Here is a 24,795-nt window from a genome sequence, read left to right as displayed (position 1 = left end):
TGATCACACCTTTGGTGTGCTGAGACTTTACGTTTATATTAATGGTGGTATAAGTGGCAAAACCTCTCGTGCACCCACTTGAACTTTAATCTTATATTTTTCATTTATTTACAGTTGTGCTGTCACTCTACTAGTAATTTATTCTAAATTAATAACACGTTTGCTACAGTGAGATCGCAATATTATAATATGAAATATGAATATTGTAAATGCGCAATCGCATTATTAAAATAAGTAAAAAACACGCCTAAGGACACAATACAAGATTTGTACAATCACTATGTTCTAACATTATACTACACAATACATATACAGTAAACAATGTATATACATATATCATATACCCACAATCCCCCAACTCCTATAAGTGTATTATTGATATGTTTAATTCACTATTTAGTTGTAAAACAAGGGATTGAGTTTCTGTTGAGACATCTAAATTGTATTGTCATACAGTACTGTGTAAAGGAATCATTTACATTACACCTTCTTTGCAGGTGGTGATGCTGCTTTGAATAGATCTGTGCAATTCCAAGGTGGGAAGACAGCACACCTTTCAAGTGGGGCACGGAAAGTAAGAGACTAGCCAAGTCTCAATAGCACTTCCAAAATACATGACATGACATGACTAAGAGCCTGTTGCAGGCTTGAAACGTTGTCTGTATGTTTTTTGTGCCCTGGGACCCTGCAAAAAGAATAAAGGTCGTTTTTTAAAAAACTGGTGGCTGGAAACATTTGTGCTTTGAATATATCACCAGTATCAGAGAAGCATCACCCCCACTGAAATGTATGGTAAAACTCCTCTCGCCGATGCTGCCTTTAAACAGTAATGTCAGCTAATGGTGTTAGTGTGTAAGATAGAGGGTGTGTAATATCTATGTGCAAGAGGAGGCCTTCAGTTATCAGAAATAACATTTTAAACCCCTTAACGGCCGACGTTGCCTATAGGTCTATGGTCGTTAAGGGTTTTACTACCATAGCTTTGCTGGCATCGGTCAGGTTAGCGCACATGAAGAATTGCTATCTCCAGTATGCATTATTGAAATATTACATATTAAAGAAAGTTAATACAAATTATTTCAAATTATTATTCATACTGTAAAATATGTATCTCTATGTTAAAGCCCTTTGCGGCCTTTTTTTCTCTCTAATACCTGAGACCTCATATCTTTCAGCCCTTCTAGCTTTTTTTGTGCAATAGTTTTTTTTTATAATTTTATTAGTGTTATTATGAGTGTAACTGTACTTTGTAATGTACTTTTTCGGTTAAAACAGTTAACCAGAGCTCTTAGGTTGTGTTAAATTCAATTGTGCTCAAGTGATCGTGTTTACTTTTAAACTTGTAATACGATACATCTGACAAATGCAAACAGCTGCGATAAACTCGATATCGCTCGCATGGAACTGTTAGCGCGCCACTCTTCATCTGGCCCTTAATCTTTACACTTATTTCTTCAATATAAAGTAAAAATGTACATCTTCTTATATTATCCATTGCTTTATATCTAGCATTTATTTACTGTTCAATGTCTCTTTAAATTAATATTTTCTATATGAAATGTAATTTTGAAGGCTGTTAAACCCCTTTTATTAAATATAATAAGTAATTCCTGAACTACTCCATGAAGAACACTTTTATGCTGTACAATACAGGCATTATTTTAGCCACTTTGCTGGCAGGACCTCTCCAGCAGTGAAGCAGTTACAGCTCAGGGTATCCCCAGTATACTATACACAGTAAGTACGTTAAAGCTCTGATTGGCTGCAGGATCACACTCCACATCTGGTTTGCAACAGCTGGATCTCCTCCCAGCACTCTCTCAGCACACAGGAGGAGGATGTGAGCAAACGCCAGGTTCACTTCAGGCTGAGAGACAATAATCTGAAAAGCCGGAGTATGGGGGTCTTTACAGGAAACCCTATCATCACCATAACGCTACTTTGCTGTGAGTAACATGTGTGATAGAGTGTGCAGCAACAAGAATGTGACTCTTTACTGAGGATATGTGGCAGTGTATAACTAAACTGAAAATATGTATGTGATTCTGTGTTGCAGAGTGAGAATGTAATTCTGCACTGAGGTTATGTATCTAGGTGACTCTAAACTGAAAATCTGTATGTGACACTGCAAAATGAAAATGTGAGATCTTGCACTGAGACTTTATAAGTGCCACTAAGTTAACACTACACTGTAAATGTGTGATACTGTACTGAGCCTAAGAGACAATAAGCTATAATAACATACTTTGTAAAGGGCGAACAACGATTCAGTACATTACATTGTACAGGGCTCTAAATAGTAAATTTACAGTCATCTTACAGTGTATAGGTCTGTCACACTGTACTAGTGCAGCGCTCACTGTACAGCTCTGCTCTGCACCTATTGTTTGTGATGCTCATGTGACCACAAGATTTAGAGAGCTGGAATCAAATTTCTTTGAGATCTTTGTTCTATTCTTGGTAGTTCTCAGTAGTGGTTGAGAGCACATAACCCTCAAGCATATAGATTGATGTGTACATTGGGTCTTTTAAATACCTTAAGCAATAGTTTTGTTGGGGGATTTAGATTGAAAAGTGTCTTCAAGCCTCTCAAATTGCCGGATTGTCACATTACAACAACTTACACATGACACTGTTCCCTATATTCACTGGACCAGCTTTTCTATTGTTACAATATGCAGAATATTCAATAAACCATACATACTTTGCCCTACAAAAATAGTATAGAATTGTATTTAACATAATTCAAGACCAACTGTGGAGTGAAAATGGAAGGGGATACATATATATAGTGTGAGACAGCCCTCATTTATCTGGGGTCCACTAAAACTTGCAATATGTTTTAAAGTTTTTACACTGACAATAGAAGTTTTATGTAAGTTATTCTAAGGTTGATGCCATTTGTCCAGCAGTGCGGGAGTGTATAAGTTACAGTTAGCTAGTGCTAAAAGAGAGACACTGATCTGCAAGCTGAGAGGCCCATGTGCAATTGTGTATCTACCGTGATATGTCACATCATCCTACAGAGCATACATATCAGTGTGTATGTGAAATATATATACACACACATACATGTAGAATCTGGAAGATAAAACACAAGTGCAACCCAGATTCAAAGTAGCTTAATGATTTATTCATAAAAGTTCCCTGTGCATAAATATGCACTTACAAGAAAGTGAGATAAAATCAGCGTGTCAAGTATCAATATACCATCCGGTTTTACAGCATAGTCTCCAGAGATGCAAACGATCCCTCCGCTCACCGGTGCGATCCGTTTAAAATCGGCAAAAACAGAATTAAAAGCAAATCATCCAAATCCCCTCCGACGCGTTTCCTCTGCCGCCTTAGCAGACTTTTTCAAGAGATTCACAGACATTTAACACCTCAGTCTTATTCAAACAACCACTTAAGACTGAGGTGTTAAATGTCAGCGATACCGGAAGATCATTCATTATACTCTGGGAATCTCTTGAAAAAGTCTGCTAAGGTGGCAAAGAAAACGCGTCGAGTCGGAGGGGATTTGGATGATTTGATTTTAAATCTGTTTTGGCCAATTTTAAACGGATCGCAACAGTGAGCGGAGGGATCATTGGCATCTCTGGAGACTATGCTGTAAAACCGGATGGTATATTGATACTTGACATGCTGATTTTATCTCACTTTCTTGTAAGTGCATATTTATGCGCATGGAAGTTTTATGAATAAATCATTAAGCTACTTTGAATCTGGGTTGCGCTTGTGTTTTCTCTTCCAAATATCTATTTCCATGCAGAGGCGCCAATGGTGCGCTTCTAATTCAAGCAGCATTACCAGATTTTAAGTTTTCCACTATCTTCAAGAAAAGACTGTGTGGGATTTATTGCTGGGAACTTACCCCATTTATACACATCCAGGAATCCACAGTTGGTGACTATATTATTATTATATTTGCCAATAGTGGTCTATTAAGATTGCTGGTTTCCTTAACCCCCATATGAACTGCATTCTGTTTCATATCTTGTGAGCTATAAGCACTAATTTATGCATACCTGCTTAGTCAGTAATTATACACTGTTTATTTTGAAGCGCTGAAAAGCACTCCTCTCTGTTTCCATTCTTGCGCTGATTATTTTTGTGTGACATATACATGTGCACACATATTTATTATACAGAGAAGCATGTATATAATTCCTATTGTTTATTACTCATGTCATGATCGCATCCGATCATTGCCGCGTCACAGCGGCTAGCAGATCTCTCTCGTTGTGCTTGCGTCACGTTGCCTAGCAACGTGACGCGACCTTCCTGCTTCAGGCCTCCTACGTCACTCTCTTTTAAAAGCCTTGGCGGGACACCGCTCCGGTGCCCGTTTGTTGTGTTTCTTCACCACTCCGGCTTCCTGACTTTTGAGTACTTTGCTGATTAAAGGGATATTGACCATTGCCTTGCCTGACCATTCTGCTGCCGCAACCTTATATCTGATTAAAGGGACTTTGACCATTGCTTTGCCTAACCACTCTGCTGCCTCATCCTTATATCTGATTAAAGGGATTTTGACTATTGCCTTGCCTGACCATTCTGCTGCCTCATCCTTATATCTGATTAACCCCTTAATGACCGAGGACGTGCAGGGTACGTCCTCAAAAAAAAGGCAGTTAATGCCTGAGGACGTACCCTGCACGTCCTCGGTGTGGAAAGCAGCTGGAAGCGATCCTGCTCGCTTCCAGCTGCTTTCCGGTTATTGCAGTGATGCCTCGATATGGAGGCATCCTGCAATAACCTTTTACGGCCATCCGATGCAGAGAGAGCCACTCTGTGGCCCTCTCTGCACCGGACATCGATGGCCGGTTTCGTTGGTGGGTGGGAGCCGACTTGGGAGGCGGGTGGGCGGCCATCGGTGTGCCGCATGACGTCAAGGGGGGCGGGATCGGGGGCGCGATCGTCGGGGGCGCGCACGGGCGCGCGCGCGTGCACGGAGGGTGGCGGGCGGGCGCGTGCACGGGGCGGGAGCGGGTGGGAACCGCTACACTACGGAAAATGTTTTAATAATTAAGACCTAATCTTGTTTGTGCAAAAGCACAAAAAGTGATCATGGAGGGGTGGGGGGTTGGTTTTGTGTGGGGGGAAGCTACACTACAGAAACTTTTAATAAATGTTAAAAAAAAACATTTTTTTCTTCTAAACTGGGTACTGGCAGACAGCTGCCAGTACCCAAGATGGCGCCCATTAAGTTAGAGTGGGAGGGTTATAGAGCTTTTTAGGGGGGATCAGTGAGGTTGGGGTCTAAGGGGGGATCGTACACATCAGCATATGTAAATATGCTTCTTCTTTTTTTTTTTAAAAAAGGGCCAAATACCTTTTATTTTAGTACTGGCAGAGTTTCTGCCAGTACTTAAGATGGCGGGGACAATTGTGGGGTGGGGGAGGGAAGAGAGCTGTTTGGGAGGGATCAGGGGGTCTGATGTTTCAGGTGGGAGGCTGAGCTCTACACTAAATCTAATATTAACCCTGCAAGCTCCCTACAAGCTACCTAATTAACCCCTTCACTGCTAGCCATAATACACGTGTGATGCGCAGCGGCATTTAGCGGCCTTCTAAATACCAAAAAGCAATGCCAAAGCCATATATGTCTGCTATTTCTGAACAAAGGGGATCCCAGAGAAGCATTTACAACCATTTGTGCCATAACTGCACAAGCTGTTTGTAAATTATTTCAGTGAGAAACCTAAAATTGTGAAAAATGTAACTTTTTTTTTTATTTGATCACATTTGGCGGTGAAATGGTGGCATGAAATATACCAAAATGGGCCTAGATCAATACTTGGGGTTGTCTACTACACTACACTAAAGCTAAAATTACCCCAAAAAGCTCCCTACATGCTCCCTAATTAACCCCTACACTGCTGGGCATAATACACGTGTGGTGCGCAGTGGCATTTAGTGGCATTCTAATTACCAAAAAGCAACACCAAAGCCATATAAGTCTGCTATTTATGAACAAAGGGGATCCCAGAGAAGAATTTACAACCATTTGTGCCATATTTGCACAAGCTGTTTGTAAATAATTTCAGTGAGAAACCTAAAGTTTGTGAAAAAATTTGTGAAAAAGTGAACGATTTTTTTTATTTGATCGCATTTGGCGGTGAAATGGTGGCATGAAATATACCAAAATGGGCCTAAATCAATACTTTGGGTTGTCTTCTAAAAAAAAATATACACATGTCAATGGATATTCAGGTATTCCTGAAAGATATCAGTGTTCCAATGTAACTAGCGCTAATTTTGAAAAAAAGTGGTTTGGAAATAGCAAAGTGCTACTTGTATTTATGGCCCTATAACTTGCAAAAAAAGCAAAGAACATGTAAACATTGGGTATTTCTAAACTCAGGACAAAATTTAGAAACTATTTAGCATGGGTGTTTTTTGGTGGTCATAGATGTGTAACAGATTTTTGGGGTCAAAGTTAGAAAAAGTGTGTTTTTTTCCATTTTTTCCTCATATTTTATATTTTTTTTTATAGTAAATTATAAGATATGATGAAAATAATGGTATCTTTAGAAAGTCCATTTAATGGCGAGAAAAACGGTATATAATATGTGTGGGTACAGTAAATGAGTAAGAGGAAAATTACAGCTAAACACAAACACCGCAGAAATGTAAAAATAGCCTTGGTCCCAAACGGACAGAAAATGGAAAAGTGCTGTGGTCATTAAGGGGTTAAAGAGACTTTTACCATTGATTTGCCTGACCACTCTGCTGCCTCATCCTTACATCTGATTAAAGGGATTTTGACCATTGCTTTGCCTGACCATTCTGCTGCCTCATCCTTACATCTGATTAAAGGGACATTGACCATTGCTTTGCCTGACCACTCTGCTGCCTCATCCTTATATCTGATTAAAGGGACTTTGACCATTGCTTTGCCTGACCACTCTGCTGCCTCATCCTTACATCTGATTAAAGGGATTTTGACTATTGCCTTGCCTGACCACTCTGCTGCCTCATCCTTATATCTGATTAAAGGGACTTTGACCATTGCTTTGCCTGACCACTCTGCTGCCTCATCTTATACCTGATTAAAGGGGCATTGACCCCTGCTTCATATCATCACTCTGCTGCCTGCCTCTGCCTGCTTTGAGTATCGTTCCGAATTACTTCATCTGTGAGTACTCTGTATTTTTTTCTGCAATCAACCTGTTCCATGTTTTGTTTCCTGAGTGGGTCACGTCCTGGTTTCCTCTCAGTGTGCTAGCGTGTGTTTATATTTTCATGCTAACAGTTGGGTCTAATCCTGGACTGACTCTATACGGCTGACAGTACAAACGGGGAAAATATGGACCCCGCTGAGCTTTCCATGGCTGTGGCCCACCAGGGACAATTATTGGTAGCCCACTCTGCACATCTGCAATCCCTGGACTCCAAACTGGATCAGATAACTGTTTTGTTACAAAGTCTGGTGGCTCCAACACAAACCAATCCTACCCCACTGGCTACACCTTCTCCTTCACTTCCTACAACCCATACTCAAGGGCAATTGGGCCCCAGGATACCTCTTCCAGACAAATATGATGGTAACCTCGAAGATTGGAGGTTTTTTTTTAATCAATGCCGTCTTCATTTTCGTAAGAGCCCTGCACTCTTCACTACGCCTTCTTCGAGGATAACTTTCCTGATATCTTTGATGAAAGGAAAAGCCCTGGCCTGGGTTTCCCCCTTGTTGGAAAAGAATGACCCCATTCTTCAGGATGTGAATGCCTTCCTGACTGTGTTTTCTACAGTCTTTGACAAACCAGGAAGATCTTCAGCTGCAGAGGCCTCTCTCCTAGACCTACGTCAGGGAACTCAATCCATGGCACATTATGCTATTGAATTCCACACTCTTGCAGCTGAGACCTCTTGGAATCAGGGAGCTCTTAGAGCGGCATTTCGTAAGGGTCTCTCTGAGCGTCTTAAAGACGAGTTGGTATATTGGGATCTTCCAGTATCCTTAGAAGACCTAATCAATCCTTGTATCAGGCTTGACGCAAGGTTTAGTGAACGACAACAAGAGAGAGACAGAGCTCGTAAGCCCCTATCTCGCCCTTCTTTTCGTCTGGCACCCCGATTCTCCAATCCTGTGTCTCCTTCTTCTACCACTACTGAGCAGACAGAACCGATGGAAATTGGTATCATAAAGCTAACCGAGACCGAACGCTTGAGAAGACGCTCACTCGGTCTATGCCTGTATTGTGGCCTGAAGGGGCATTTGTTGAGGGAGTGTCCCAGACCAGTAAAAGCCAAGGCTTAACTCCAAATCGAGGGGCTGAGTTAAGCCAAATCGAGTTCTCCTCCCTCAACAACAAACTTTTTGTACCGGTAACTCTTCATCTTGGAGAACGGAAGATCTATACTCAAGGCCTCATTGACTCCGGTGCTGGAGGCATGTTCATAGATTCCACCTTTGCTACCACACACAGAATACCTCTACATGCTAAAGGGCACTCTATCAAGGTCTCCACTGTCAGCGGTGGTCTGCTGGGCACAGGACTCATTCAGTTTTCTACCATGCCATTACTGCTTTCCGTTTGGGTCCTCCATTCCGAGACTATTAGTCTTGATGTCATTCCTACTCCTCAGTTTCCTATAATCTTGGTTTCCCCTGGCTTCGGTTGCACAATACTATGTTTTCCTGGGCTCAAGGCGAACTCACCTCTTGGGGTTTTTCGTGTCGGATAAACTGTTTGCATAACCCCGTCAAGCGTCCAATCACTATAGCAAGTACCACAAAAACCTCAAACTCCTTACCTATGTGCTATCAGGACTTTCTTGATGTGTTCTCCAAAAAAGAGGAGGAACGTCTTCCTCCACATTGTCCTTTTGATTGCCCCATGGATTTGCTCCCTGGAGCTCCTTTACCCCGTGGCAAAATGTACCCTCTCTCTAGACTCGAAAACCTAGTCCTAGAAGAGTATATCAAAGATAACCTGGCTAGAGGGTTTATAAGACCATCTTCCTCTCCTGTGGGGGCTGGCTTCTTTTTTGTGGAAAAAAGGACAGAGGCTTCGGCCCTGTATAGACTTCAGGGGTCTAAATCAAATCACCATAAAGAACAGTTATCTGTTGCCCCTTATCCCCAAATTGTTCACTTATCTGCGAGGTTCCACTATATTCACCAAATTAGATCTTCGTGGCGTGTACAATCTCGTCCGTATGTGCCAGGGAGATGAATGGAAAACAGCATTCAATACCCGCTTTGGGCACTACGAGTATCTCGTCATGCCTTTTGGGCTCTGCAATGCCCCTGCAGTGTTCCAACACTTTGTCAATGAGATATTCAGAGATTATTTGAACACCTTCATAATCATCTACCTTGACGATATTCTCATCTTTTCACAGACCTATCAGGATCATGTATCTTATGTCAGAAAAGTGCTTAAACGTCTTAGGGAAAATCATCTATCTGCCAAGATCGAAAATTGTTCTTTTCACCAGGACTCTATTCAATTTCTAGGATATGTAATATCTGAAACCGGATTAGACATGGATCCTACCAAACTCAAGGCCATACTAGACTGGCCTAGACCTGACTCCCTTAAAGCTCTCCAGCATTTTCTAGGCTTTGCCAGTTACTATAGGAAGTCCATCAAAGGTTTTGCCTCTATAACGGCACCCCTTACCTTTCTGACGAGAAAGGGGCAAAACTGCAAAGAATGGTCTTCAGATGCTGTACAAGCTTTTGACTCCCTAAAAAAAGCTTTTGCTTCTGCACCTGTTCTTCATCACCCCAATCCAGAACATCAATTCATCCTGGAAGTGGATGCTTCCTCAGTGGCTGCAGGAGCAGTCCTTTCTCAACGTAACCCAGAGTCTGGTAAAATTCATCCTGTCGGCTTCTTCTCCAAGAAGTTCACCTCCTCAGAATTAAATTATGATGTGGGCAACAAGGAATTGCTGGCCATTAAAATGGCCCTAGGCGAATGGAGACACTGATTATAGGAGACAGTTCAGCCCTTCTCGATCCTCACGGATCACAAGAATCTACTTTATCTCCAAACAGCCAAATGGTTGAATTCCAGGCAAGCTCGATGGTCCTTGTATTTCTCTCGCTTCCATTATGTCTTGTCCTATATTCCTGGCACGAAGAATATTAAAGCTGATGCTTTGTCTAGGCAGTTCCAAACCTCTACTGCTCCAGAGTCAGGCAATATCCTCCACGCTCATGAGATCATAGCTCTACTATCAGTCTCCTCTTTACAAGAACTACAAGCTGCTCAAGAAAACCTACCCTTCACTTGCAAACCCCCTGCTGGTCTGTTTTTTGTTCCTGAACATCTCCAATCTAAATTGTTATCATGGGCTCATGACAATCTCCTTTACGGACACCCGGGTATCAGCAACACTATATGGAACCTTAAGCAACTTGTCTGGTGGCCCTCTTTGACCCGGGATGCCAAAGAATATGTTGCTGCCTGTACTGTATGTGCATCCAACAAGGTACCTCATCAACTACCTTCTGGTTTACTTCAACCTCTCCCTGTTCCTCATTTGCCTTGGACTCATTTATCCATGGATTTCGTTACTGGTCTCCCTTCATCTGCTGGAAACAATTCCATTTGGGTTATAGTTGACAGATTCACCAAGTCAGCCCATTTTGTGCCGTTGCCTGGCTTGCCCTCTGCTAAAACCCTTTCCGAATGGTTTGTTCAACATATAGTGAGACTTCATGGCTTCCTTCTAGATATAGTCTCGGACAGGGGGGTTCAGTTTGTTTCTCGGTTTTGGAGGTCTCTTTGCAAACAACTTGGTACTACCATCTCCTTGTCCACATCTCATCATCCCCAGTCCAACGGCCAAACGGAGAGGGTCAATCAGTGCTTGGAAACATACCTTAGGCATTATGTGGATCATCTCCACTCTAACTGGACCCATTTATTGCCTCTAGCTGAATTGGCTCACAATGCCCGATACAATTCTTCTCTTAGAACTTTTCCCTTCAAATCAGCTTATGGATTTCAACCCAGAACTTTTCAGCTTCATGCCTCTCCTTCTGAAATTCCTGCTGCTCATCTCTCTGTCCGCAGACTTTGTCGCCATTGGCGAAAGATCTGCCTTCTTCTCACCAAGGCTTCCAACCAATATAAATACTCGCAAACGCAAGAAAGCCCCCAGGTATCGTCCTGGAGACAAGGTTTGGGTTTCTACACATCATCTTCATCTCAAACAACCCTCTAATAAGCTGGGACCACGTTACGTGGGTCCTTTCTGGATACTAAGTCGAGTTTGCACTACTGCTTATCGTGTAGCACTTCCTAGAACACTCAAGGCTCATCCTGTGTTTCACGTCTCTCTTCTGAAGCCTGCCACCTTCAATAGATTCTCCAGACCTAGGACCACTACTCCTCCTCCTTCTGGTTCAAGGGAAACCGGAATTTGAAGTCAGTCACATCATCGATTCCAAGCTTCGTGGCAAAATATTATACTATCTCATCCACTGGAAAGGCTACCCTGTCACGGAACGGTCTTAGGAACCGGCTCATCAGGTTCATGCCCCTGCTCTGATAAGGGCTTTTCATAGAGCTCATCCCTCCAAACCAGGTCCTATCCTCCGGAGGGGTCGTTGAGGAGGGGGTGCTGTCATGATCGTATCCGATCATTGCCATGTCACTGCGGCTCCCGGATCTCTCTCGTTATGCTCGCGTCACATTGCCTAGCAACGTGACGCGACCTCCCTGCTTCCGGCCTCCTACATCACTGGCTTTTAAAAGCCTTTGCAGGATGCTGCTCCAGTGCCCGTTTGTTGTGTTTCTTCACCGCTCCGGCTTCCTGACTTGTGAGTACTTTGCTGATTAAAGGGATATTGACCATTGCCTTGCCTGACCATTCTGCTGCCGCAACCTTATATCTGATTAAAGGGACTTTGACCATTGCGTTGCCTGACCACTCTGCTGCCTTATCCTTACATCTGATTAAAGGGATGGGATTTTGACTATTGCCTTGCCTGACCATTCTGCTGCCTCATCTTTATATCTGATTAAAGGGACTTTGACCATTGCTTTGCCTGACCACTCTGCTGCCTCATCCTTACATCTGATTAAAGGGATTTTGACCATTGCTTTGTTTGACCATTCTGCTGCCTCATCCTTACATCTGATTAAAGGGACATTGACCATTGCTTTGCCTGACCACTCTGCTGCTTCATCCTTATATCTGATTAAACAGACTTTGACCATTGCTTTGCCTGACCACTCTGCTGCCTCATCCTTACATCTGATTAAAGGGATTTTGACTATTGCCTTGCCTGACCACTCTGCTGCCTCATCCTTATATCTGATTAAAGGGACTTTGACCATTGCTTTGCCTGACCACTCTACTGCCTCATCCTTATATTTGATTAAAGGGACATTGACCATTGCTTTGCCTGACCAATCTGCTGCCTCATCCTTATACCTGATTAAAGGGACATTGACCATTGCTTTGCCTGACCACTCTGCTGCCTCATCCTTATACCTGATTAAAGGGACATTGACCCCTGCTTCGTATCATCACTCTGCTGCCTGCCTGTGCCTGCTTTGAGTCTCAGTTCCGAATCACTTCATCTGTGAGTGCTCTGTTTTCTTTTTCTGCAATCAACCTGTTCCATGTCTTGTTTCCTGAGTCGGTCACGTCCTGGTTTCCTCTCAGTGTGCTAGCATGTGTTTATATTTTTACGCTAGCAGTTGGGTCTAATCCTGGACTGACTCTATACGGCTGACAACTCAGTTACCTTCAGATGTGGGGGTGGGCCCAAAAACATTTTTTGCACCAGGGCCCTCTGTTGAGTAGGTCCGCTACTAGGGAGAAGCCATTCAAAATTCAGATTAGATAAAACTGATTTGAAAACTAATATCTCACACTGCAACAGTGAAGTGGTAAACCCCTGTAGTTACCAGCCTGACTATAATGTCCCTTTATTCGCTGTTCTCATGTCACAGTGTGGGTGCAGTACACAGTTAGCTTGTAGCACAGTCAAACAGCTCATAGCATCCCACAATGGAAGCTACAATCAAAGCCCCTATGCAGAGCAAACTCATAACAGCAAAGCGCTGATGAGCTGCTAGTGGTACGCTTGAAGTTTGTCATGAGTTCCTGATTCTCAGTGAAGTTTATCTTTGATTGTAGCTTTCTTTGTAAACTTTTGTATTTTCTATATTTTGTTAGCTATATTTTTATTACTTGTATATATTTTGTTATAGTAATGCAGGCACATTGTATTTTCTACTATTGGGAATGGAGGCTCTTTTGAATATGCAGCAACTTGATTCCTTTGTATTACTATTTTGACTATGAAATATCAAATCAAATAACTTTGTATTTTTCTATTTATGAGTGCTGAATTATCTTTCTTGTTCTGAAGCTGTACGATCCATCATTATTCTAACTCTTTATAATTGATTACAATTATTTTTTAAAGCGTCTGCACCATGCCATATGCATTTTTAAAAGTAAATTAGTGTTGATTTATAAGTTAGTTCCCCATTGTGTATTCTAAAGAATTGATTTTAATGTGTATTGAATTGTATTTTCCTTAAAACAGACTCTGGTTTGCAAGGTAATTGCATTGTTAGGTAAATAGGAGGAAAAGGGGAATGAATAAATAAAGCAGAAATTAATAGTAGAAAGCTATAACACTGTCCTCTTGACCCTATCCCCTCAAAGCTGCTCCCCTCCCTCTCTTCTACCCTTACTCCTATACTCACACACATTTTCAACCTCTCCCTCAGCACCGGTATATTTTTCTCATCTCTGAAACATGCACTGGTCACACCTATCCTCAAAAAACCTTTTCTTGATCCAACCTCCCCATCCAACTACCGCCCTATTTCCCTACTACCTATTGCCTCAAAGCTTCTCAAAAAGCTAGTATATGCACGCCTATCCCATTTCCTTACATTAAACTCCCTCCTCGACCCACTGCAATCTGGATTTCGTCCTCATGACTCCACAGAGACAGCAATCATTAAGGTTACCAACAACCTACTTACAGCAAAATCAAAAGGCCACTTCTCTCTGCTTATCTTCCTTGATCTGTCCGCAGCCTTTGATACTGTTGACCACCCACTTTTGCTACAAACCCTCCAATCCTTCAGCATTTGTGACACAGCCCTCTCGTGGTTCTCTTCCTACCTGTCAAACCGTACCTTCAGTGTAGCCTTCTCTGGGGCCTCCTCTGCCCCGTCACCACTTTCTGTTGGGGTACCGCAAGGATCTGTCCTCATTCCCCTTCTCTTCTCATTCTACACATCATCATTAGGTTCCCTAATAAAGTCCCATGGGTTCCAATATCATTTGTATGCAGACGACACCCAAATCTACTTCTCTGCACCAGACCTATCTCCTTCCTTGCTAACCCGTGTCACTACCTGTCTTTCTCACATCTCTTCCTGGATGTCCTCTCACTACCTCAAGCTAAATCTCTCCAAAACGGAGCTCCTTATTTTCCCTCCTTCTTAAAAATCTCCAGCCCCAGTCTCTCTATAACTGTTAACAACTCCATCATTTCCCCTACCCTGCATGCCCGATGTCTTGGGGTCACACTTGAATCAGATCTTTCTTTCACTCCTCACATTCAGTCCTTGGCTAAATCCTGCCGCTTCCACCTTAAAAACATCTCTAAAATTAGACATTTCCTTAGACAAGAAACAACTAAGATTTTAATCCACTCTCTCATCTTTTCCTGCAACTCTGCCCTCTCTGGTCTCCCCAGCTGCTGCATAGCTCCTCTACAATCCATAATAAATGCCTCCTCCAGGCTCATATTCCTTACACGTCGCTCTTCATCTGCTGCACCTTTCCCTTCACTGGCTTCCTTCAGGATTAAACACAAAATTCTCACTCTGACATACAAAGCCCTCAACTGTACTGCTCCCCCCTATATCTCAGACCTTGTCTCCAGATACTCTACCTCCCGTCCCCTTCGCTCTGCTCATGACCTCCTACTCTCCTTCCCTCTTGTTACCTCCTCACACTCCCGCTTACAGGACTTCTCCAGACTGGCTCCCATCCTGTGGAACTCTCTGCTCCACAAGACTCTCCCCTAGTTTTGAAAACTTCAAGCGCTCCCTAAATACTCTACTATTCAGAGATGAATACAACCTACACTAACCTTTCTTTATACCGCTTCCTCTCCTCCATTGCTATCCCCTTGAACCCCCTTAGCATGTAAGCCTAAGAGCCATGCTGTTTGTAGATCACCTTCTTTAGAGCTGACTACAACAGTGCGACTCTTGGCAGGGCCCTCTACCCGTCTAATCCCTATAAATTTTTCCTTGTATTCCGTCTATGTTTATAGCGCTGCGAAATCTGTTGGCGCTCTACAAATAACCGATAATAATAATAATAATAACACTCCTTACCCACTCACACCAGTACCAATACCAACCTTCATTTGTAGCTTTGCAACATCAAGGCCTTAATATTGCAGCATGTTAATTACAGTAAAGCATACAGGGCCATAACATCATAGAAGCTCAATTCAGGGCCACAAGACTTTATAAGCAGTGTGGAATACATGACCATTGCACTGGGTCAGATGCAATAGTCTGTGTGCAAAAATAAAATGGCTTTCCCTGAGAATCTGTCCACTAACGTTGAAACCCAATTATATTCTGCAGCAGATTAAAATTTCACACAAAATCATGCTGAAACCTTGATGAGGGATACCATATAAGAGTAATTTCTCTTAGAAAATTAATAAATACTATTATATTATACTAGCCAGAATATGGTTTCCCTAGGTGACAGTCTTGACAAATACCACTTGGGTCATGTGGTCCCACAGAGTCCAGCTATAGATCCAACCCTGCTGTAAATCAGTAAGAATAAAGCACACTGTGCATCACTGATCTTACTGCTCACAGTTAATCCAAGATTCATTTAAAAAAAATAAAAAAATGGCCTCACACAGTAGTTGTTCTAGAAGAGTGTGTGTTATGCTATGTGGAGCACCCTCATTCATTGTTGCAGCACACTCAAACCTAGCATATTCCAGTACCCCTCTATATTAAAGTGGTCCTTTTACATATCCAGTGCTCTGTCATGATAAGGAGAGAGGTAATGGGAGGAGAAGTGGGATTTTACAAAATAGAAATAGGAGTAAGTAGTAGAAGGTAAGGCTAGTCCCCAGTTCCAAACTGTATTCTTTATAATTATCTTGTGGCTACGTTTTTAAATTCCCCAAATTATAGGGACACTATTACCTATATAATATATGGACTTCTGTGAATGGGACACAATTAAAATTTCATTGTTCAAACACAGCATGTGATTTTATGAGACTTCTCAATGCACTTCAATGATCAAGTTTAGTCTGCATGGGGGCTTGATCATTTTTTTCCCGCCAGATAATAGTTTCAGAACATCGGCCAGTATTTAATACTAGCAATCATATCTATGAATTGTATTTATAGACAGAAATGTATCCAAATATTTTTTTCCCGCCAGATAATAGTTTCAGAAAATCGGCCAGTATTGTCAGTGTGTTTTAATATATTTAATAATTGAAACAAACCTCACACTTTATAAAACTGAATGATTCTAAGCCATTTAGTTATTTTGGATTACTTTTACTGGGTCTATATGACGCCCAACTAGGAGCTTATATACCTGTTAACTTTCAGAGAACCCACTGGATATGTTCCCAGATCTGTATATACACACACACACAATATATATATATATATATATATATATATATATATATATATATATATATATATATATATATATATATATATATATATATATATATATATATATATATATATATACATATTGTGACAGAAAGCAAGGCCTGGTTATAAATGGAAGATATTTAAGGTAACTAAAACTTCCCTATCTTTCCAAGGTTTTAACAGATTTATATGATATATTTGCTCAGGTTTCCTTCTCCCTGACTGACTTACTTTGTAATTAACATCATTTATAACCCTGATATTATTTCTTGCTTCTACCAATGTTAGATCCTCCCATTGGGCTTTTTTAAAATTACCAGGGCCACCAACCAGATCTATCAAATCATCAATATTTTCCGAGCTAGTACTTGGTACTTCATTACTCTGAGAAGGTTGATCACCTACTAATCTCTGATGAAGTGCATGTGCTCATGCGCGAAACGCGTAAGATTGGAGCTTACCTTGCATCCAGAAAGCCTATTCTACATTAAACCTTTTTACTGACACTTGGACTCAGCCTTCCTTCTTCCTCATCTTGATCACCTACTAATACAGGCATAAGGCAATAAATCTTATTTTTCTCCTTTTCAATGGAACCCCCTTCAGAATCAGTTTCAGAGAAAGGAAATACATAAATATCAGAAGTTTGACATATTTCTGGAGATTCCCATAACTCCAGAAATCTTGGAAAATTTCTCCCTATCACCACCTCATGGGCTAAATTTGGTACTACACCAACACAATATTTTAATTTACCACACTGAGTCTCAATCTCCACCTTAGCTGTAGGATATTCCCGTTTATTTTCCCATAATCTAATACTGCATCTGGTACTAAAGATTTAGCCACTAGTGTGACCATACTTCCTGAATCAAGCAAAGCCCTAGACACTTTACCATTAACCGTCACAGTACACCAATGGGAATCATTATTAACAGAGCTGTTGCTATTAGACAATAGTGAATGTGCAACATTCCAGTCCGTAAATTCATCTTTATCACAGTCTCTAGCAATATGCCCAACCTCATTACATTTAAAACATCTTACAGGTTGATTATATTTAAATGTTTCCTTAATTCCTGGGGAAATGTCTCTGGTGTTTTGCCTATACACCTGCTGCTCTCTTATCCCCTTTATCCCCTGAACAGTCTTACCAGTTCTTGTAGAGCTCTGGGACTTGGGATTGTGGGGCTGATCCATTGAAGATTGTTGCAAAACTTCTCCTGAAGCTATAAATCTTTCGACCAATACAATCAACTGATCCGCTGTTTGAGGATCACCTTGATTAACCCACCGCCGCAGGGAAGTAGGTAATCCACGCTGAAACTGGTCCATCACCAGTAGTTCCACTATTTTGGTAGCCGAATTAACCTCTGGTTGCAGCCACTTCCTGGCAAGGTGTATAAGGTCGAACATCTGGGATCTTGCAGCATTATGAGATGAAAATATCCAGGAATGGAATCTTTGTGCACGGACTGCCGAAGTCACCCCCAGGCGTGCAAGGATTTCTGCTTTCAATTTCTCATAGTCACTGGCTTGTGCTGGCTCTAAATCAAAGTAGGCCTTCTGAGGTTCACCACTAAGAAATGGCGCAAGTATACTCGCCCACTCAACTGTCGGCCATTTTTCTCTTTCTGCTGTGCGTTCAAATGCCAAAAGATACGCCTCAACATCATCAGCTGCTGTCATTTTTTGAAGATAATGACTAGCCCTTATTACTCTGGAACCTTGGCTGCCACCAACATATTCAGAGTTCAGTCTTTCTGATATGGCTTGAGTTGCAGAGTCTGTGTAGCACTTTGCTGCTCCTCCCGGGTCTTCCTGAATGTCTCAGCTTGCACAGCAGCCATCTGCAACAATTCAGTGTTCTCCTTCTGTGATTTAGCCAGCAGCATAGCACTCTCTGACTGGGCCAAGACCAACTGTTGCAGTGCTGCACTATTTTCAGCAGCTTTTCTGTTAGTCTCTTGCTGTATAGCATTAGAATGGATCAAAGGTTTAATGACTTCCTCCATGTTGCTTGCAGATTATTATGCCCACAGACTTACAACGTGGTTGCCCGTATTCTCCACCAAGTGTAACAGGAAACACTTTTAACCACGGTCTTCTAGGGCACAAATGCAGCACAGGACAATCCACTGTAGTTTAAAAGGCTTTATTTTTCACAGCAATAACAAACAAGCAGTTCATTTTCAAAAGAGGGAAATCCTTCCTCTGCAGTAAAGTTAAGTACTTTTAAATGTGTCCCAGCACTTCAAAGCATTCCACAAGTGCTTTGTAAAAATAATGTCATTTTACAGTTCACAGGAACAAAAGTCTTTTACACAGTGTAACAAACACACACACCAGCTTCTGTAGCTGTATATCTCTCTCTCTAGGCCTAAGTGAGGCTGCTATTTAAACCCTCACAACTTCTAATTAGCCACACCTGTGATTAGCTGCTGGACAGCTTCACAGCTGTCTGGGATAATCAAATACACACTCTTTCTCCCTGGGGTTTTAACTTAAAGGAGAAATAGCATGTACAATGCTTGGTCTTAAATATCTTCCATTTATAACCAGGCCTTGCTTTCTGTCACAATATATATATATATATATAGAGAGTGAAACAAGTTGGAGTTGTATATATATATATATATATATATATATATATATATACACACACAATATATATATATATATATATATACACACACGATATATATATATATATATATATATATATATACACAATATATATTTATATATATATATATATATATATACACAGTATATATAGGTATAGATATATATTGTACTATACCATCACACACACGCACACACATATATATATATATATATATATATATATATATATATATATATATATATATATATATATATATATATATATATATATAAACAAAAGGAGTAAGATGAAGCACTCACTGGAGTTCAGATAACTGTGTACAAAATATTTATTTGTGATGTTTCGGGACCTCAAACGTCCCTTCTTCTGACCAGGTCCCGAAACGTCACAAATAAATATTTTGTACACAGTTATCTGAAGTCCAGTGAGTGCTTCATCTTACTCCTTTTGCTTATACTTTTTAAGAGCACCCTGGCAGTTGCAGGACGGTGGTGAGAGTGCATATACCTTTTAAACTTTTGCTTATATGTATATATATATATATATATATATATATATATATATATGTATGTATGTATTTTTAGTAACATAGTAGATGAGGTTAAAAAAAAGACAGAAGTCCATCGAGTTCAACCTATACAAATCTAAAATACTTACAAAAAGCTCCAGTTTAGCTTAAATAATCCCACGAAAAGGTGACCCATTTAATACTAGCAATCATATCTATGAATTGTATTTATAGACAGAAATGTATCCAAATATTTTTTCCCCGCCAGATAATAGTTTCAGAACATCGGCCAGTATTGTCAGTGTGTTTTTCCAGTGATCACAATCAAAAAATGCTCCTGCCATTAATAACCCTGATGATTGATATCTATGGCTCCTTAAAACATCCTGAAATCTTTATCTGCACCAATAATCTCCCAATTCTCTAATCCAAAGACAAAATGTACACAATTCAGAACAAACAAAATAGCAATTTCAAGTGTTTAATGATTACATCACAGGGTAAAGGGCCTGTATGTTTATTGATCCCTTTTAATAGTGTGGTACTGCTAATAGGTAATGTTTTCAATTAATGTGTTCTTCCGTAAAACAATTATGTGTGTATGTCTCTTTAAGGGATGTAAACAGCAACATTGTTATAGTGGGTATGTATGTTTGTTGGGATATTGATTTTGTTAATTTTTATTAGTGTAAATGTGCTTATTATTTATTTCTTAACATTGATTGAGCAGATAGAGTTTGTATGTGTTTGGTGATGTTGCTTCCTAATGTCATCCGGTATAGTGGGGTGTAAATTCAGTTTGTTTTGTCCATGTGCAAAGCCAGTAGTTCATTTGAAAACATCTTGGGGTATTTAGTAATAAGTGTTGTCTGGGGTTTATCAAGTACTATTAGCTGTAGAATTCCATTAGTGAACAATGGCCCCATAAATATGTGTCATTCAGTATTGAGAATTTGGATTGGAGACAGAAAAACAGGACTGGCACATGTTATGTATAGGATCATTTTTCACCAAAAACATAATGAAAAGTGCTGCAGGTAAACAATGAAAATGGCTGTTTGTGTTTATGTAGAAATTGAAATGGGCTCATTAGCAGGCTGCAGCTGTTAATTATCGATTGTGATCAACCTTGTTATTTGCAAGCATTAGGTCACTTTCTTTTTGCACTAATATTCCCCTTTTATTACATGCAAAGGAGTTTATATTGTGCAGCTTCAGCCAAATAGATCCTGTGGTTGGTCATTACAGCCAATAAAAATATGCCATTAACCCCTTCCTACTGGGACTTATTTGTCTACATCAGAACAAAGTTCTGATGCAAACAAATAAGTAAAAGTTAAAATCATGCAATTGTTTATGAGATTGCGTGATTTCAATGATGGAATCGGGTCGGGGGGGGGGTTGTGGGGCTATAACGCTACGCACACACTCCAGCCCGCAATCCAATTTGGAAAGTGGCTAAAGCTTCAGGACAGCCAAACAGCTAGGACATTCCATGCCGTCCTTATGGTGCTAAAGCCCAGCACAGTTAGGACGGCATGGAACATCTTAATGGCGAGAAGGGGTTAAACTGCAGAGACCCATGATGTGGTAGAAAATATCCTTCTGTTTGTACCAGTTTTTTTTTCTTTTTCTATTTCTCATTGTCCTTGTGTCATCTCATGAAGATTGCTTTGTAGACTGCTGATTTGATACAGAAAATAATAAACAGATTAGGCACACATAAGCTAATTTATTGCACAGAAAAAGGAATTTTTATGCCAGCAATACAGATGGATTAAATAGCATTTACCATTTCTAGCGAACATCAATGCCTGTTCCTTAATAATGTCCAGCTGCGCAATTTTATTGTAATAAGTCAATATGTGTCCTTCTGGCAGCAAACTCTTGCATAAGCAGGTCCGAATGTTCTTAAGCAAAACATCAAACAAACAGTAATATCAGTAAATAAGGTTTCAATATAATATGTTGGCTTTTAATATATTTAATAATTGAAACAAACCTCACACTTTATAAAACTGAATGATTCTAAGCCATTTAGTTATTTTGGATTACTTTTACTGGGTCTATATGACGCCCAACTAGGAGCTTATATACCTGTCAACATTCAGAGAACCCACTGGATATGTTCCCAGATCTGTATATATATATATATATATATATATATATATATATATATATATATATATATATATATATATATATACATACACACACACGATATATATATATACAAAATATATATATATATATATATATATATATATATATACAGTGAAACAAGTTGGAGTTGTATATATATATATATATATACACACACGATATATATATATATATATATATATATATATATATATATATATATATATATATATATACACACACACAATATATATATATATATATATATATATATATATATATACACACACAATATATATATATATATATATATATACACACACAATATATATATATATATATATATATATATACACACACAGTATATATATATATATATATATATATATATATATATATATATATATATATATATATACAGTATATATAGGTGTAGATATATATTGTACTATACCATCACACACACGCACACACATATATAAATATATATATATATATATATATATATATATATATATATATATATATATATAAAAACAAAAAAGGAGTAAGATGAAGCACTCACTGGACTTCAGATAACTGTGTACAAAATATTTATTTGTGATGTTTCGGGACCTCAAACGTCCCTTCTTCTGACCAGGTCCCGAAACGTCACAAATAAATATTTTGTACACAGTTATCTGAAGTCCAGTGAGTGCTTCATCTTACTCCTTTTGCTTATACTTTTTAAGAGCACCCTGGCAGTTGCAGGACGGTGGTGAGAGTGCATATACCTTTTGAACTTTTGCTTTTATATATATATATATATATGTATGTATTTTTAGTAACATAGTAGATGAGGTTGAAAAAAGACCGAAGTCCATCGAGTTCAACCTATACAAATCTAAAATACTTACAAAAAGCTCCAGTTTAGCTTAAATAATCCCACTAAAAGGTGACCCATTTAATACTAGCAATCATATCTATGAATTGTATTTATAGACAGAAATGTATCCAAATATTTTTTAAATGTATCTAGGGTATTGGCATTCACCACCTCCTTTGGTAATGAGTTCCACTATTTTATTGCTCTTACAGTGAAAAAAACGTTTCCGTTGCAGGAGATTAAATCTCCTCTCCTCCAACCTTAAATTGTTACCTCTTGTCACAAACAATTTTCTTGGAATAAACGGAGCTTCTGCCATCTCTGTATATGGGCCTTGAATATATTTATATAAAGAAATAAAGTATAAATAAATAGAACATATTCTTCTATGTGAGAACATTGGAATGTGAAACATTCATTTTTTTTATGTCTGGTTAGCGCACTTGAGAATATGTGATCAGGTTTGCACGCGAGTAGAGTGTTAGTTTTCCCCCCACTTTTTTGCTCCATAGACTTCTAGGAGGGAATAATTCTGGCTTTTTACGCTTATCAGATTAGCACACAAGTAAAACTTACTTTAAGTGCAGTTAACGATCAAGCGGGAGTGTTAAATAGCGATCCCAGGGGCGTAACTAACAGTGATGCAAAGGTCGCCATTGCGACCGGGTCCAGCAGGTCTCCCACACAGAGGGGGGCCCAACTTAAGGCAGGTGACATAATCAGAGTCAGACTGAGGCCAGGCAGGGCCCGGTGACATAATACATTGATCTGATGATCACTGATATTAGCAACAAAACTATATTTAAACAAATCCCAAAATTCTGAAACCAGAACTAGAATTTTAGGAACTATGTCTTCTGGAATTCTTAAAGCCCAGTCTTGTCTATAATCCAGTGACCTATTATCTCTATGTTGACGTATAGGACCAGCCTTCGAGCATTTGGCCCCTCTATAGAGAGCTTCCTCCTGATATTATCTTATATGCAAGCCTGGATTTAACTTGTATGCCATCCAAAATATTTTTTAAACTCCCCTCTATCATCTCTTTGCCATAAAATGTTCTCATATCTATGGCTCACCCAAAGTTGACTTATTTCTAGACAACAGACTGATTGATGTTTTCAGAAATCATAGATGGTCATAGTTACAGTAAATTGCTCTGCTCCTAGAATGTTGGACATTGGTTTTTTTCTGTTGTTTTGATTTAGTGTTTTTATTTATACTTGCCACATTCAACATTACAATATGTTAACCAAGAAGATATATGACATTGAGCAACCACAACGTTCTTACGCAGCTACAGTATATTAATATAAATCTCATTATCATATATGGTCTGATATGTGTGCATATACATGTGTGAGTGTATGCATATGTACAGTATGTATGTGTTTGTGCATGTGTGTTTGCATATATGTGTGTGGTGCATATGTGTGTGCATATATGTGTGTGCATCTATGTAGACCTATGACAGCTTTTACCCTTCATTTTAAATAATTTCTGTAAATTCTGTACAGGTCACTTAGTACTCTACTTTTTTAATATTGTAAAGGGACATTGATATTGTATTTTTTGCACATCTAAAATGGGACATTTAATTTATTTTTTGAACTGTTTACATGTGAATTATATTTTTTTCAATCTATTGAAGCTTGTCAGTTTTCTCCAAAAGATCTGTGGATGTAGTGGGGTATAGACCATACAATTTTGGAGGTGTACCATAAAGTTTTCACATTTTCTGACTTAGGGAGTAGGGATATAAACATAGTACTTTTGGAGTTTGGGGGTGTTACGTTAAGTAATGGGGCCCCTTAACACACCTTTAAAACACTCACTGTGTCTTAGTTGTCAGTATCAGCAAATGGAATTTTGTGTTTTATGGATGTACTCTATGATTAGCTTTTGGATTTTAAGGAGTAGTTCAGTAGGCCTTATATTATCTTGTGGTTAAAATCACCACATACTTTCATTTTCAAACATCTGA

At 39.5% G+C, this 24,795-nt stretch overlaps 1 protein-coding gene across 1 annotated transcript in view; it reads left to right on the top strand.

Annotated features, from left to right (window-relative positions):
- The first annotated feature begins 1,789 nt into the window (after positions 1-1,789).
- LOC128637395 (TGF-beta receptor type-2-like) overlaps positions 1,790-24,795 on the top strand; it is a 102,537-nt gene continuing 79,531 nt past the window's right edge. The window contains exon 1 of the mRNA XM_053689788.1: positions 1,790-1,946. Coding sequence (XP_053545763.1) covers positions 1,898-1,946 — 49 coding nt within the window. The 5' untranslated portion in view covers positions 1,790-1,897. The remainder of the gene's footprint in view (positions 1,947-24,795) is intronic.

This window comes from Bombina bombina, chromosome 1, assembly GCF_027579735.1.
Source record: "Bombina bombina isolate aBomBom1 chromosome 1, aBomBom1.pri, whole genome shotgun sequence".
Classification (NCBI taxonomy): Eukaryota; Metazoa; Chordata; class Amphibia; order Anura; family Bombinatoridae; genus Bombina; species Bombina bombina.
This window is presented reverse-complemented; position numbering and strand designations above follow the sequence as displayed.